The sequence below is a fragment of the Poromitra crassiceps genome (assembly GCF_964638095.1).
Source record: "Poromitra crassiceps genome assembly, chromosome: 6".
NCBI lineage: Eukaryota > Metazoa > Chordata > Actinopteri > Beryciformes > Melamphaidae > Poromitra > Poromitra crassiceps.
This window is the reverse complement of record NC_139627.1, coordinates 62,564,289-62,576,860: the sequence shown is the minus strand read 5'-3', so window position 1 is coordinate 62,576,860 and position 12,572 is coordinate 62,564,289. Positions and strand designations below refer to the sequence as shown.

At 44.0% G+C, this 12,572-nt stretch overlaps 1 protein-coding gene across 1 annotated transcript in view; it reads left to right on the top strand.

Moving 5' to 3' along the window:
- The window catches only part of cerkl (CERK like autophagy regulator), a gene marked incomplete at both ends in the record, with an annotated part of 68,309 nt that overhangs the window by 42,046 nt on the left and 13,691 nt on the right, over nucleotides 1-12,572 (top strand). The window contains 4 exons of the mRNA XM_083638335.1: nucleotides 1-72; nucleotides 4,826-4,900; nucleotides 10,493-10,670; nucleotides 10,848-10,907. The exon at nucleotides 1-72 is cut by the window's left edge and continues 65 nt beyond it. Coding sequence (XP_083494461.1) covers nucleotides 1-72; nucleotides 4,826-4,900; nucleotides 10,493-10,670; nucleotides 10,848-10,907 — 385 coding nt within the window. The remainder of the gene's footprint in view (nucleotides 73-4,825; nucleotides 4,901-10,492; nucleotides 10,671-10,847; nucleotides 10,908-12,572) is intronic.

Here is a 12,572-nt window from a genome sequence, read left to right as displayed (position 1 = left end):
AACTGGACAACTCGGCAAACAACCCAGAGGAACCAGTCAGACCACAGCTTCCACTGGGAATCATCCCTGCTGGTGAGAGAGAGACAGAGAGTGACAGAGAGAGAGAGACAGAGAGGGAGAGTGATGATGATGATGGATTATACAACAGTTAGTTCCGGCCGAGCAATTTGATTGGACAAGAGGGATCCTACGAGTGCCGTTATGTAAGGGATAATGGATAGTGAGCCGGTGATTACTGGCGAAATAATGACCGACAGGTGATATTGAGCCCGACGCGCAGCGGAGGGCTTAATCATTCACCTGAAGGTCATTATTTCCAGTAATCACCGGCTCACTATCCATTATCCCGCTTAGAACACGGCCTACAACTAAATCATTCAATAATCTGACAAAAATAATTATTCAAATAGATTTTTTAATAGCGTTAAAAGACACCACAGCTGCAACTGGTTGGCCTAATTAGTAGTGTCTAAGACACTGTGTCTTGCTGACAAAATGCTCTTATCAACTGATTAATCCAGGTGTGGCAGAGCAGCGGTCGGTTGTCGAGAAATAATGACCGGTGAATATTGTTGATTGACCAATCAGAATCGAGTATTCAAGAGAGCCGTGTTCTAATTAAGCAATATAGCTTGAGAGCAAGTGTGTTGTGGAGAATATATCCCGCTGATAAGCTGTTATCCCACGAGGCCGCATATTCTCCACAACACCACGCAGCTCGAGTGCTATATTGCTTTTATAAAACGGTTTCCAAGTATAATAATATAATAATAATAATACTATAAGTCCGACTGGCATGGTATTCTGAGTCATTCTGAGTCAGTTGAAACACTACTGTAAGGCGGGACCTCTAGCAAGAAGATAGACGTGCGGGTGATTTGATTGGATCGTTCTGGAGACTGAAGTCGACATTGGCCAATCCTGGCGCTTGCTGAGAGCTTTTCGCAAAGCCCGACACCAGAGCCGTATGCCGACACCAAGTAACGTTACGTCTTATTTAGAAATGCGGGGTTAAGAGTGAGGGCGCGCGAGAGAGGGGTTAAGACATTAGCCCGCGTCTATTCTTGTACAAAACATAATTTTCTGCGAAGTATTAGTAAAGTTATAAGCGAAGATCGATTCACAAGGATCTGAAAGCTGTCTCCGCCATTTTGTTTTTGAGGTACTTTTAGTAAGAGAGTTGCGCCATCATGCGTCCATAATGACTCATTGTACAAGACTTGAAGGACTAGTGACCCTCCATACAGCAGATCAGGAGAAAGCTGTTTGGCTCGAGCGCAGCGCTGCCTTTTAGTAAGAGAGTTGCCATGGCAACCAATAACCCATGGCCATGGGTTATTGAACTCGGTTACTGGAATTATACAATGGCTGTGAACCAATCAGATTGCTTGATTTGAGAGAGCCGTTTTATAATTCATGATAATGCACTGGTGCTTCACTGTGTGTAGATCACTCCGCTTCACAGCTTCCCTAATCAACAAAACGCTTCACAGCTGTAGAGTAGACAGTAGTAAAGTAGACAGCCTGCAGTTAATTAGGCTGATTAGGCTACATTTTCAGCAAAGCAGAAAGCTAAGGGGACTATTTTTGTTGGCGGAGGAATAAATACAGAAATCAATATTTTCTCAGCTTTTTGTCATTTTTTTAATCAGCTTTGTTTAATAGAACTGTTGTATAAAAGCAATATCACACTCGAGGTTGTGCTGTAATTGCTGCTGTGATTATCTTCGGCACTCGGCCTGCGGCCTCGTGCCTACGACCGAATCACAGCAGTGCCAATATTAGCCAACAACCGCATTCCCTCTCATGTGATATTGCTTAATTATATAGATAGCTCATCTCCGTCAATAGTATGAAATGGTAGTCTTCCAGTGTCACCTCTCCCATTGAAGAGTAGTGCGGATCAGATCAGTGATGTCATCAGTGACATCATCACTGAAATATAGCCTCAGCCTTACTTACATCAGTGATGTCATAAATTCACACACACACACACACACACACACACACACACACACACACACAGTCATGAGAGAGACTGAGGGAGAGGGAGAGAGAGACTGACGGAGAGGGAGAAAGAGGAGAGGGAGAGGAGGAGAGGGAGGGAGATCGAGGAGAGAGACGGGGAGAGAGACTGAGGGAGAGAGAGAGAGGGGGAGAGAGACTGAGGGAGCGAGAAAGGAAGAGGTGCGCATGCCAATAGGGCAGGCCAGGGCACACAGCAGCCCTGTCTGTTTGTTTCTCTGTCTTATGACATCATCAGTGATGTCATAAATCCCACTGATCACATCATCAGTGATGTCATAAATTCACTCACACACACACAAAGACATGAGAGAGACTGAGGGAGAGGGAGAGAGAAGAGAGGGAGAGAGACTGAGGGAGAGAGAGAGGGAGACACATTGTGCACGCGCCAATAGGGCAGGCAAGGCCACAGGGCCGAGCTGCAGGCAAGGCCGCGCAGCGGCCGAGCTGCAGACAAGGCCGTGCAGTAGCCGAGCTGCGAATATGAGCAGGGCCAGCTTGGCGAGCTGCAGGACAGGCGAGCCTGCGCAGCGGCGAGCCTAGATCTGTAAAACCCGATGCTCCTCTCCCCCTCTCCAGTCCCGTCCCCCCTGGGGAGCCCCTTATCTCCCTCCCTACTTATACTCCCACCACTTAGCCAGGAAGGATTTATTACACTAGTGGACCCGTGGGGACCTCCCTGTGAGTTAGGCCCCCCTGGTCTGAAACATGACATCATTAGTGATGACATCATCACTGACGACATCACTGATGACATCATCACTGAGGTTATTAGCCTCAGCTAGTGTCCCCTAGACTCTAGAGAGAGTGGCGTCAGCGGAGGACCAAAATGCGAGACTCATTACCCAATGAACAGCCAGTAATGGGTCTCGCGCTACTTTTGCATGCTAAAATAAAGCTGATAATGTACAATTTGATTCAAGAAAAATAGAAACCTTTCAAAGGACAACACAATCTGTCCATTTTGCTGCAACTCGACAGTGCTGCTTAATCCAGGACCTTACTTCCTGGAACTCTTGAGAGTAAAAAACTGGTCCATTGGAGTGAATGGAGATGTCGCAACTCTTCTGGCCTCAGCCAGGAAGGATGACATCACTGATGACATCACATCATTAGGTAATTAGGGCAATCACCTTAATTAAAAATACGGCTCCGTCAGGTCACCCACACGGGTGCTCTTTACAACCCTTGAAAGTTTCAGCCCAATCGCACGTAAAACGGCACAGCCGGGGCCGGACAAAATTCTGCTCACTCACACACACATGGACACTTCTCTAATTATAAGAAGATCTAATAATTATATATATATATATATATATATTTTAAGCAATATAGCATGAGAGCCAGTGTGTTGTGGCAAATATATCCCGCTGATCAGCTGTTATCCCACGAGGCCGCAGTATGATAATATAATAATAATAATAATACTATAAGTCCGACTGGCATGGCATTCTGATAGAGTCAGTTGAAACACTACTGTAAGGCGGGACCTCTAGCAAGAAGATAGACGTGCGGGTGATTTGATTGGATCGTTCTGGAGACTGAAGTTGACATTGGCCAATCCTGGCGCTTGCTGAGAAGCTGAGAGCTTTCTGCAAAGCCCGACACCAGAGCCGTATGCCGACACCAACTAACGTTACGTCTTATTTAGTAATGCGGGGTTAAGAGTGAGGGCGCGCGAGAGAGGGGTTAAGACATTAGCCCGCGTCTATTCTTGTACAAAACATAATTTTCTGCTAAGTATTAGTAAAGTTATAAGTAGGGGTGTCACGATACACTCAGTTCACGATACGATACGTATCACGATACTGGGTTCACGATAACGATACGATACGATACGTTTTTAACAATATTTTTTTAAACTTGAATAATGACAATATATGACTGGAAAAGTAGTATTTTATTTGAAATGCACAAATACAAAACATGCTGTTGTGGGAAATTGTTATTACAATAACAACTAGAAAAAACATGAGATTGGAGATAAGGCTTATCCGTTACACCGTCACTTAGATTTACTTTGAACTAAAAGGTTTCTCAGCAGTATAAATTCTCATTATGCATCTTCAGTTTTTCTTCAAACTCAAACAACAAGACTTTTCTTAGTCTATTTTTTATGCATCTTCAGTTTTTCCTGTCAAGTAAACAGTTTTGCCAGAAACTCAATTGAATGGTTTCTCTCCTGTATAACTTCTCATGTGTCTCTTCAGAGACTTGTTCAACTGAACTACTTTCCACACATTGAACTTCAACAAACAAAGACGTTTCTTAGTCTTTTTTTGGGAAAAAAAATAAAATAAAAAAAATCTGCGATATGAGATTTCATGTCAACGATACATATCGTGACGTTTTACTATCGCGAAATTTCGTGGGACGATATATTGTGACACCCCTAGTTATAAGCGAAGATCGATTCACAAGGATCTGACAGCTGTCTCCGCCATTTTGTTTTTTCTACATTGTCATTTGAGGTAACCAAAGCCTTTTAGTAAGAGAGTTGCCATGGCAACTCATAACCCATGGCCATGGGTTATTGGAGTGAGTTACGGGATTTATACAATGGCTGTGAACCAATCAGATTGCTTGATTTGAGAGAGCCGTTTTATAAATATATATATATAATTATTATATTATTATTATATATATACACATACATACATATACAGTATATATATATTTGGGGGGGTAGGTGGTTATTTTTCATATGTTGACCTGTCTGTCTGTCTGTCTGTCTGTCTGTCTGCCTGCCTGCCTATCTGTCTGTCTGTCTGTCTGTCTGTCTGTCTGTCTCTTTCTCCAGGATCTACAGATGTTGTTTCATGTTCTGTTCATGGAGTCAGAGATCCAGTCACTGCTGCCATGCACATCGTGCTAGGTAGGTTCTTACATGTACAGTATGCTGTCCTGGGGAGGGAGACCCCGTACCGGTTCGGCCACTAGACTAGACTCGGTCTAGACCAGGGGTGGGCAATTATTTTTCATGAGGGGCCACATGAGAAACCCAGATTGTTGCCAGGGGCCGAACAAATATTGTCATGCCGTAACCATGGATGGGTAACTTTGATGATAGAGAGTAGTGTTGTCACGGTACTCGGTACTTCGGTACTTGGACGGTACTACATTGCTACGGTACTGAACGGTACCTGTTTTTCATGGTACAGAGGGTACCGAATTTACTATTTAGTTTGCCACCATGGCTTGGCTTCATGGACCCAGCCGCCAGCTAACGTTAGCCTGTCTGCCTGAGCAACACACATACATACTGTGCATACAGCCCTGCGCACTTCTGGGACTACGGTGTCCCCGAACGTCCACACTAATCGCGAACAGTCATTCACAGCTTGTTGGCACGAGCAGTGTGCACAGGCGGCGAAGAGAATGGCTACGGCTGCAGCAGGAGCGGCTGCTCCTATTCCAACAACTCAACTTGTTGAGAAGAAGAATGCAAAGAGTCGCATTTGGAAATATCAGTCCCCAAAGCCCCATCTGCAAAAAGTGTGAAAGGGAGTTCCAAACCAAACAGGGTAACACATCCAATCTCGCCAAGCACCTGAAAGACAGGCACCCAGACCTGTTCAAAGAATCCAAGGTGGGTTAATTCTTTCAAATGGTGTAAAATAACACGTTTAACAACATATCAAACGGACCTTATCCTGTCACATTAGTTTTTGAGATAGCTGGCAATGCATTGTGTAACCAAAAAAACGTTTGGCTAACGTTAACGTAATAACGTTAACGTGTTTCGTAATGGAATCATTATGGGACCCGGCTAATACCTGGTACAGCATTAGCTAGCATAGTGTAGCGTGTGTGCAATGCAATGTTTGTAATGGAATCATTATGGGACACGGCTAATAGCCGAACTTAGCCATAGTTCAACATGGCATCAAAATAAATACAAGCTTCTTTCGGGTGAAACATGTCCGTGAATTAACACGTTAACTGCCAGCGACGTATGCATACGTCAAAAAAAATCCAGCGCTTCACTGCCAAGGACGTATGGATACGTCAAAAAAATCGTTTTTTTTTTTTTGACGGTGGGGTGTTGATCAATCCCTTTTACGTCTCCTGTACAATTATTGGAGGTATTGAATGTGTATAATCTATTTTACCGACCCACTAAGTGTTGACAGTGCTCCCCCAGACGAGCGAAATCAAAGAAAAAGGGAGCAAGCCATTCCAAGGAAATGGCGAGGCGATTTTACAGTATTACATTCTCATGAAAATGGTTGGGGGAAAACGCTCTCGTTTTCACGCTGATTGCTGGCGATGCGGGATTGCAAATTTACATAATACATTACAGGTGGAACACACTTTGAAACACGCAGCATAAATATGACCAGAATCGCAAAAGCTTCTCTCAACCAAAACTCCCAAGAAGCGAGCGAGTCCATGCCGACTTCCTCAAACAGCAGCCTGCAGACAGGCACAGGAGAGCAGCAAAAGCACTGAGACTGTGACGGCCGCTGCACCCAAGAAGAGGGAGGAGTTGAGCAACTCTGCCTCTCGCTCTCTCCCTCTCTCTCTCTCTCTCTCTCTCGCTCTCTCTCTCTCCCTCCCTCCCTCTCTCTCTCTCTCTCTCTCTCTCCCTCTCCCCCTCTCACTAGGATTAAACCTAGTGCGTCTCCCTCCCGAGAGGGAGGGAGAGAGAGAGAGAGGGAGGGAGAGCGAGAGGGAGGGAGAGAGAGAGAGAGAGAGAGAGAGAGGGAGGGAGAGCGAGGGGAAGGGAGAGAGAGAGAGAGAGAGAGAGCGAGAGGGGGAGGGAGAGAGAGAGAGAGAGAGAGCCAAAAATGAATGGTTAAAGTGACAGCTCTATCGAATTTCACAAAAAGCCGTTTATCTCTGAATATTTGTTCTGATGCTAAAACCATGCTGTATTCAACTGATAATGCTTACATAACTACTAACTCTACAAACTAACTCTTTTAGACAGAGAAAGTACACATTCTATTAGTACTTTTGAGATATTGTATGTTCACAAACTCCAAGCAGAAAATAATCCTCGGCGCTTGTAAAATGAGCCACAATCCTCAAAAAAACGGCTTGGCAGAAGCTACCTACAGCAAGAAAAAAACGGCTGGCAGTCAATGTGTTAAAACTAGCTACATAAAATTGCTTGCACTCTACATGTGTGTATGTGCAGTTGTCTTTATCATCTCTTTATTTTAGTAAATCTCACTGACGTTACTTTCCATTTAACAGTATGCGAGAGATGAAGATGAAGAGGAAGGCACAAGTCGCGGAGCCCAAAAGACCACCCAGCAGACAATTCCTGATGTTTTTGAAAAGCAGAGGAAATATGACAAGAACTCACATGAAGCAAGAAAGTGTGATAGGGCATTGGCAGAATTCCTATGCATCGATCAAATACCAATATACACCGTTGAAAAAAAAGGATTCCAGCAATTCTGTGAAATAAATTAAATTATAATATTTAATATAATAATAAAATAAAATACTTGAGGGCTACATGCCACTGTCTGTACTCACTGCCATACAGAGTTGAATGTAAGAAGAAGTAAGCAGAAGCACATTGTTTTGTTTTAAAGTTGAAGGCTACATGCCATTTGTTAATTGGAAATAGTTGCATACTTTAATAAAGGAGAATATGTTCAAGAAATATCAGTCTGTTTTTTTACCGTGGTACCGAAATTGGTACCGAGTACCGTGGAAATTCACTAGTACCGGTACCGACTACTGAATTATTGGTACCGTGACAACACTAATAGAGAGGGCCACAAAAAATGTCCTCGATACCAGGTTTTGCTGAGGGCCGAACGGTGCCAGCGCGAAAAATTTGGTGCATTTGTAGCCTGGTTTAGAGGAATAACTCATTTTAAATTAACAGTTGTGATGTCATTATTCAGTCTTAACCACCAATATTTGATCCTTTTCTCACTCACTCCTATGTCACCACCTGCTCTCAGGGCTTGAAATTAACTTTTTTGACCACCTGCCAATATGGCTGCTATATTTTAAAGTTACCAGCCAATTCGAATTTCCACTAGCTGAAATGTTTTTCTTCAAATAAATCAGAATATGAGTGGGTTCATTTAAGCATAAGTATCAGTAAGTGTCCCGGGATGATCAAAGCCTGTGTTGAGGGTCACACGAACAAAAATGCACTCTTGAAGCTAAATAAATCCAAAACCAATGAGTTATTTGAGTTATTTAAATTTCTACTTCAATGTAGCCTTTTAGTCATAAAGATTATTGAAAGATATTCCATATTCCAGACTGAAATGCTATAACAGAAGTGGAGTATTGGCCAGAATATGACATGAACATTTGGACACTTATTCAGCGGGTATCTTACATGTTGCGTTCAGGTGCACTGTGTGTGTGTAATTTTTTTTTTTTTTTTTTATTCCATCGCGGGCCACACAGGTGGCGCCCATGGGCCGCGGGCCGTATTTTGCCCATGTGTGGTCTAGACTCTCACTGTAACTAACTGTTGAACTTGTGCATCCCCACGAGCCGCCACCATGATGGAGGCAAGTGAGGGTGAGCGGAGTTCCATCTGTCACTGCCCGATTTGCACCGTGCATGCGCGCGCGGCTCCACCATCTTGGACAGCTGCTTATGGCAACACCACTTGGACAAACCACTTTAACGCTTTTAGCATAACTCTATGGAGTTGAACATAGCAAAAATTTGCATCACGGCCGTTTGGAGCCTCAAGTTTTGATAGTGACCGTCACCATCTTTTTTCTTATTTTTTTTGCCAGCGGCGACCATATTTGGATGAGAAGAGCTGCCTGCTCTTGCTCAATGATGGACGAGCTCATTGGGAAAGCGTTTACTGAGGTCATAAATCATGTGAGAAGTAGGGTCATTTTCCCATTGACTTGTATACAATCAGACTTCTCTTTGCAACCATATAATGTATAAATGGGTGAGTTATATAAAAATTCACTCCCCATACTTTTTTTTTTACCAGGCTGTAAACATGTTTACTGTAAAACTTCCAATAAACACCCAGGCATTTATTATGCTAAATTGACTCAGACCCCCTGCGGTTATTGGAGACTCGGCGGCAATTGGAGTCAGGCGGTTATTTCTTTATTGCACGAAATTGACCCAGGCAAGTTTTTTTTTTGCTACAGAATTCCTGCTCAGCAAAAACGGAAAGTATCAAATTGCTTAAACCAGTGACATAGTACTTAGTACACACAAGAGGGTAGGTACAGGCAGTTTTGAACATGCCTAGTATTGTACAACGGACTGGAATGAATACAAACAACTGATAGCCTTCATCTTCATCATCATCCAACTACGTTGCAATATCATTGCTCTCCTCTTCTCGCTCTGCCAAACAACCATACCATCTTTTAAACAAGTAACATTAGCCTACCGCTCACACATTCAGTTGTTTGTGTTTCATTGGAAAGAAGTCATAGCAACGTTAGTCTCGCTTGCCAGACTCTCCCAGCAAAGCAACGTTATTGTAGAAGGCACGCTAACGTAGCTACCAAGCTAACGCCAACCAAACAGCACTGCAGCACGCTAACGTAGCTACCAAGCTAACGCTAAACAAACAGCACTGCAGCACTACACAAAACAAGCAGACTTACCAAATAGGTAGACGGCAAGTTTCCAATACATGTCCAGTATAATGGGTATAATCCATCCTGCATTTATGATCGCTGTTCCGCTGAGAGAAATGCACTTTTACAAGGCACAACTGTAACATTACGTTTGCCTAAGTTGCCCACCGTTTTGGTTAGACAGCGTCTCCAGCACGTTGCCTACACGAATCCTTAGCATTAAACAATGCGGTATGCATACTTGAAACATGTCAGTTACGGCATGTATAAATAAAATATAAAACTGTCTGACAGGGGGAGAAAGTACAATCTCTGAAAATGACTGACTGACTTTCGCCTGACTTCCTCCAAAACAACGTCATTACTGTAAGTGACTGAATTCAGTCAACACAAAAACATACCGTAATGGGAAAAAAACATATTTATTCTAATAAACGCCCTGGCGGTTTACGGAGACTGGCGCTTATTATGCTAAATTGACTCGGACCCCCTGCAGTTATTGGAGACTCGGCAGCAATTGGGGACTGGGCTCTTATTGGAAGTTTTACGGTATTCCTGCTGTAAAGTTGGACATAACATGAGGTCTATGGGGTATGACTCACTTTGGAAGTGGCCTCATGTGGCCAGTCGAGGAACTGCAGTTTTTGACACTTAAGCGTTGGCCTCATTTTTCTGATCTGAAGGTTGGGGCGTAATCTGAACCGGTCTTCATCACCGTCTGTCTGTCTGTCTGTCTGTCTGTCTGTCTGTCTGCCTGCCTGTCTGTCTGTCTGTCTGTCTGTCTGTCTGCCTGCCTGCCTGTCTGTCTGTCTGTCTGCCTGCCTGCCTGTCTGACTGTCTGTCTGCCTGCCTGCTTGTCTGCCTGCCTGCCTGTCTGTCTGTCTGCCTGTCTGTCTGTCTGTCTGTCTCTCTCTCGCCAGGTCATCTCCAGCAGGTAGACATGTGTAGTTTCTCTTCTCGCGGCCGATTGGTGCGTTACGGTTTCTCCGCTATGTTTGGCTTCGGTGGGCGGACCTTAGCATTAGCGGAGACGAAGAGGTGGATGCCGTCGTCACGGCGACGAGAGTACGCTCTGGTCAACACACTTGCTCGACTGAGGTAACACACACACAAACACACACACAAACACATGCACACACTGTTTCTAAATGAGATATTTCAGAAGAATAATTTTATCTCTGTCTCTCTATGTCTCTCTCTCTTTGTCTCTGTCTGTCTATCCCTCCCTCTCCCTCTCCCTCTCTCTCTCTCTCTCTCTCTCTCTCTCTCTCTCAGACCAGAGGATTGTGAGCTGTCTTTTCTCCCAGAGACAGACAGGTACTTGTTTGAGCAAGGGTAAAAAAACATTCTCATACTCACTGGTTACCCCTTTATAACACACTGGGTACCCCTTTTTAACACACTGGTTACCCCTTTTTAACACACTGCGTACCCCTTTTTAACACACTGTTTACCCCTTTTTAACACACTGGGTACATCTTTTTAACACACTGGTTACCCCTTTATAACACACTGGGTACCCCTTTTTAACACACTGTTTACCCCTTTTTAACACACTGGGTACCCCTTTTTAACACACTGTTTACCCCTTTTTAACACACTGGGTACCCCTTTTTAACACACTGGTTACCCCTTTATAACACACTGGGTACCCCTTTTTAACACACTGTTTACCCCTTTTTAACACACTGGGTACCCCTTTTTAACACACTGGGTACCCCTTTTTAACTCATTGAGTGCCAGCCACTTTTGGAGAACAGACGCTCCCAGTGCCAGAGTTTCAGAGCGTTTTCAGTGATTTCTCGAGGCCCACAGAATATTGTGTGATATTACTGTAATGTAATGTAAACACCGAACACGCCCAAAGAACGATAAGACTCTCTTCTATCATCAGCAAAAAAAAGTTTATTGATATCATTTTCCGTTCTTTAGTTATGAGCCGGAGAAGATAGGTTGTTTTGAGCAAAAAGAGACGTTTCAAATTAGAAGCTGAGATAATTAGCCTTTTGTGAAATGAAGCATTTCAAGCACATTCACTGACTCTGAAGCTAATATTTTCTGATGTGACACCTCAAAAATAAATTCCTTCAATAAAACAGTGAAAACAAAGGAATTTTGTTTGACAAAATAATATTTTTTAGCTGCAACCAGCAGCGCTGGCACCTGCGTGCGCTGCTGGTTGCAGCTTCTTGCTGGTCTTGATTTACTGCTGGTGGGCATCAGATATTCTAGCTTGTGTTGCCAATCCTGTCCTGCTGTCTGGGTCTGTCTGGGTCGGTGTTGTATGCTGCCCTGCGTGCCCCACCCCCCCCCCCCCCCTCAACTGCAAACCCCTCCTCCGTGGGTGTGTCTCTGGTGTCTCTGGTGGCTCTCTGCTGAGTTTGCTCTGCACTGAAAAGTGCGCTACATCCAGCTTTTTTACAGCGTTCCGCGTGTATTTGTTACCGGCTCCCATCGCTTCCAGTTGAGAATAATAACAACTCCACAACTAATCATGCAGATGGGCTATCGCAGCGGACACGGAGGGGCTCAATTGTGGCAGCAGATTCATTGGCTGCTGCAGGCACAGCTAACGTTATGCTTCATGCATATCGATGCATACGGATGCGATTTCCGTTTCCCCATGACTTCTTCTCTCTTTTTTCCTCGCCTTTCTCTAATCTGGAGAGCACTGTCGCCACCTAATGGGTCCATAAAATAGCTTTTACACATTCAACATCCACCATACTTTCACAGGAGATGGATCTGGCTTTGATCCACGTCCCACCGTCAAAAAACGCAATTGACGACAATCGTCGTCATTGGCACTCTACGTCAGTATTTGAATTGACGACGATTGTCGTCATTGGCACTCAATGAGTTAACACACTGGGTACCCCTTTTTAACACACTGTTTACCCCTTTTTAACACACTGGGTACCCCTTTTTAACACACTGTTTACCCCTTTTTAACACACTGGGTACCCCTTTATAACACACTGGGTACCCCTTTATAACACA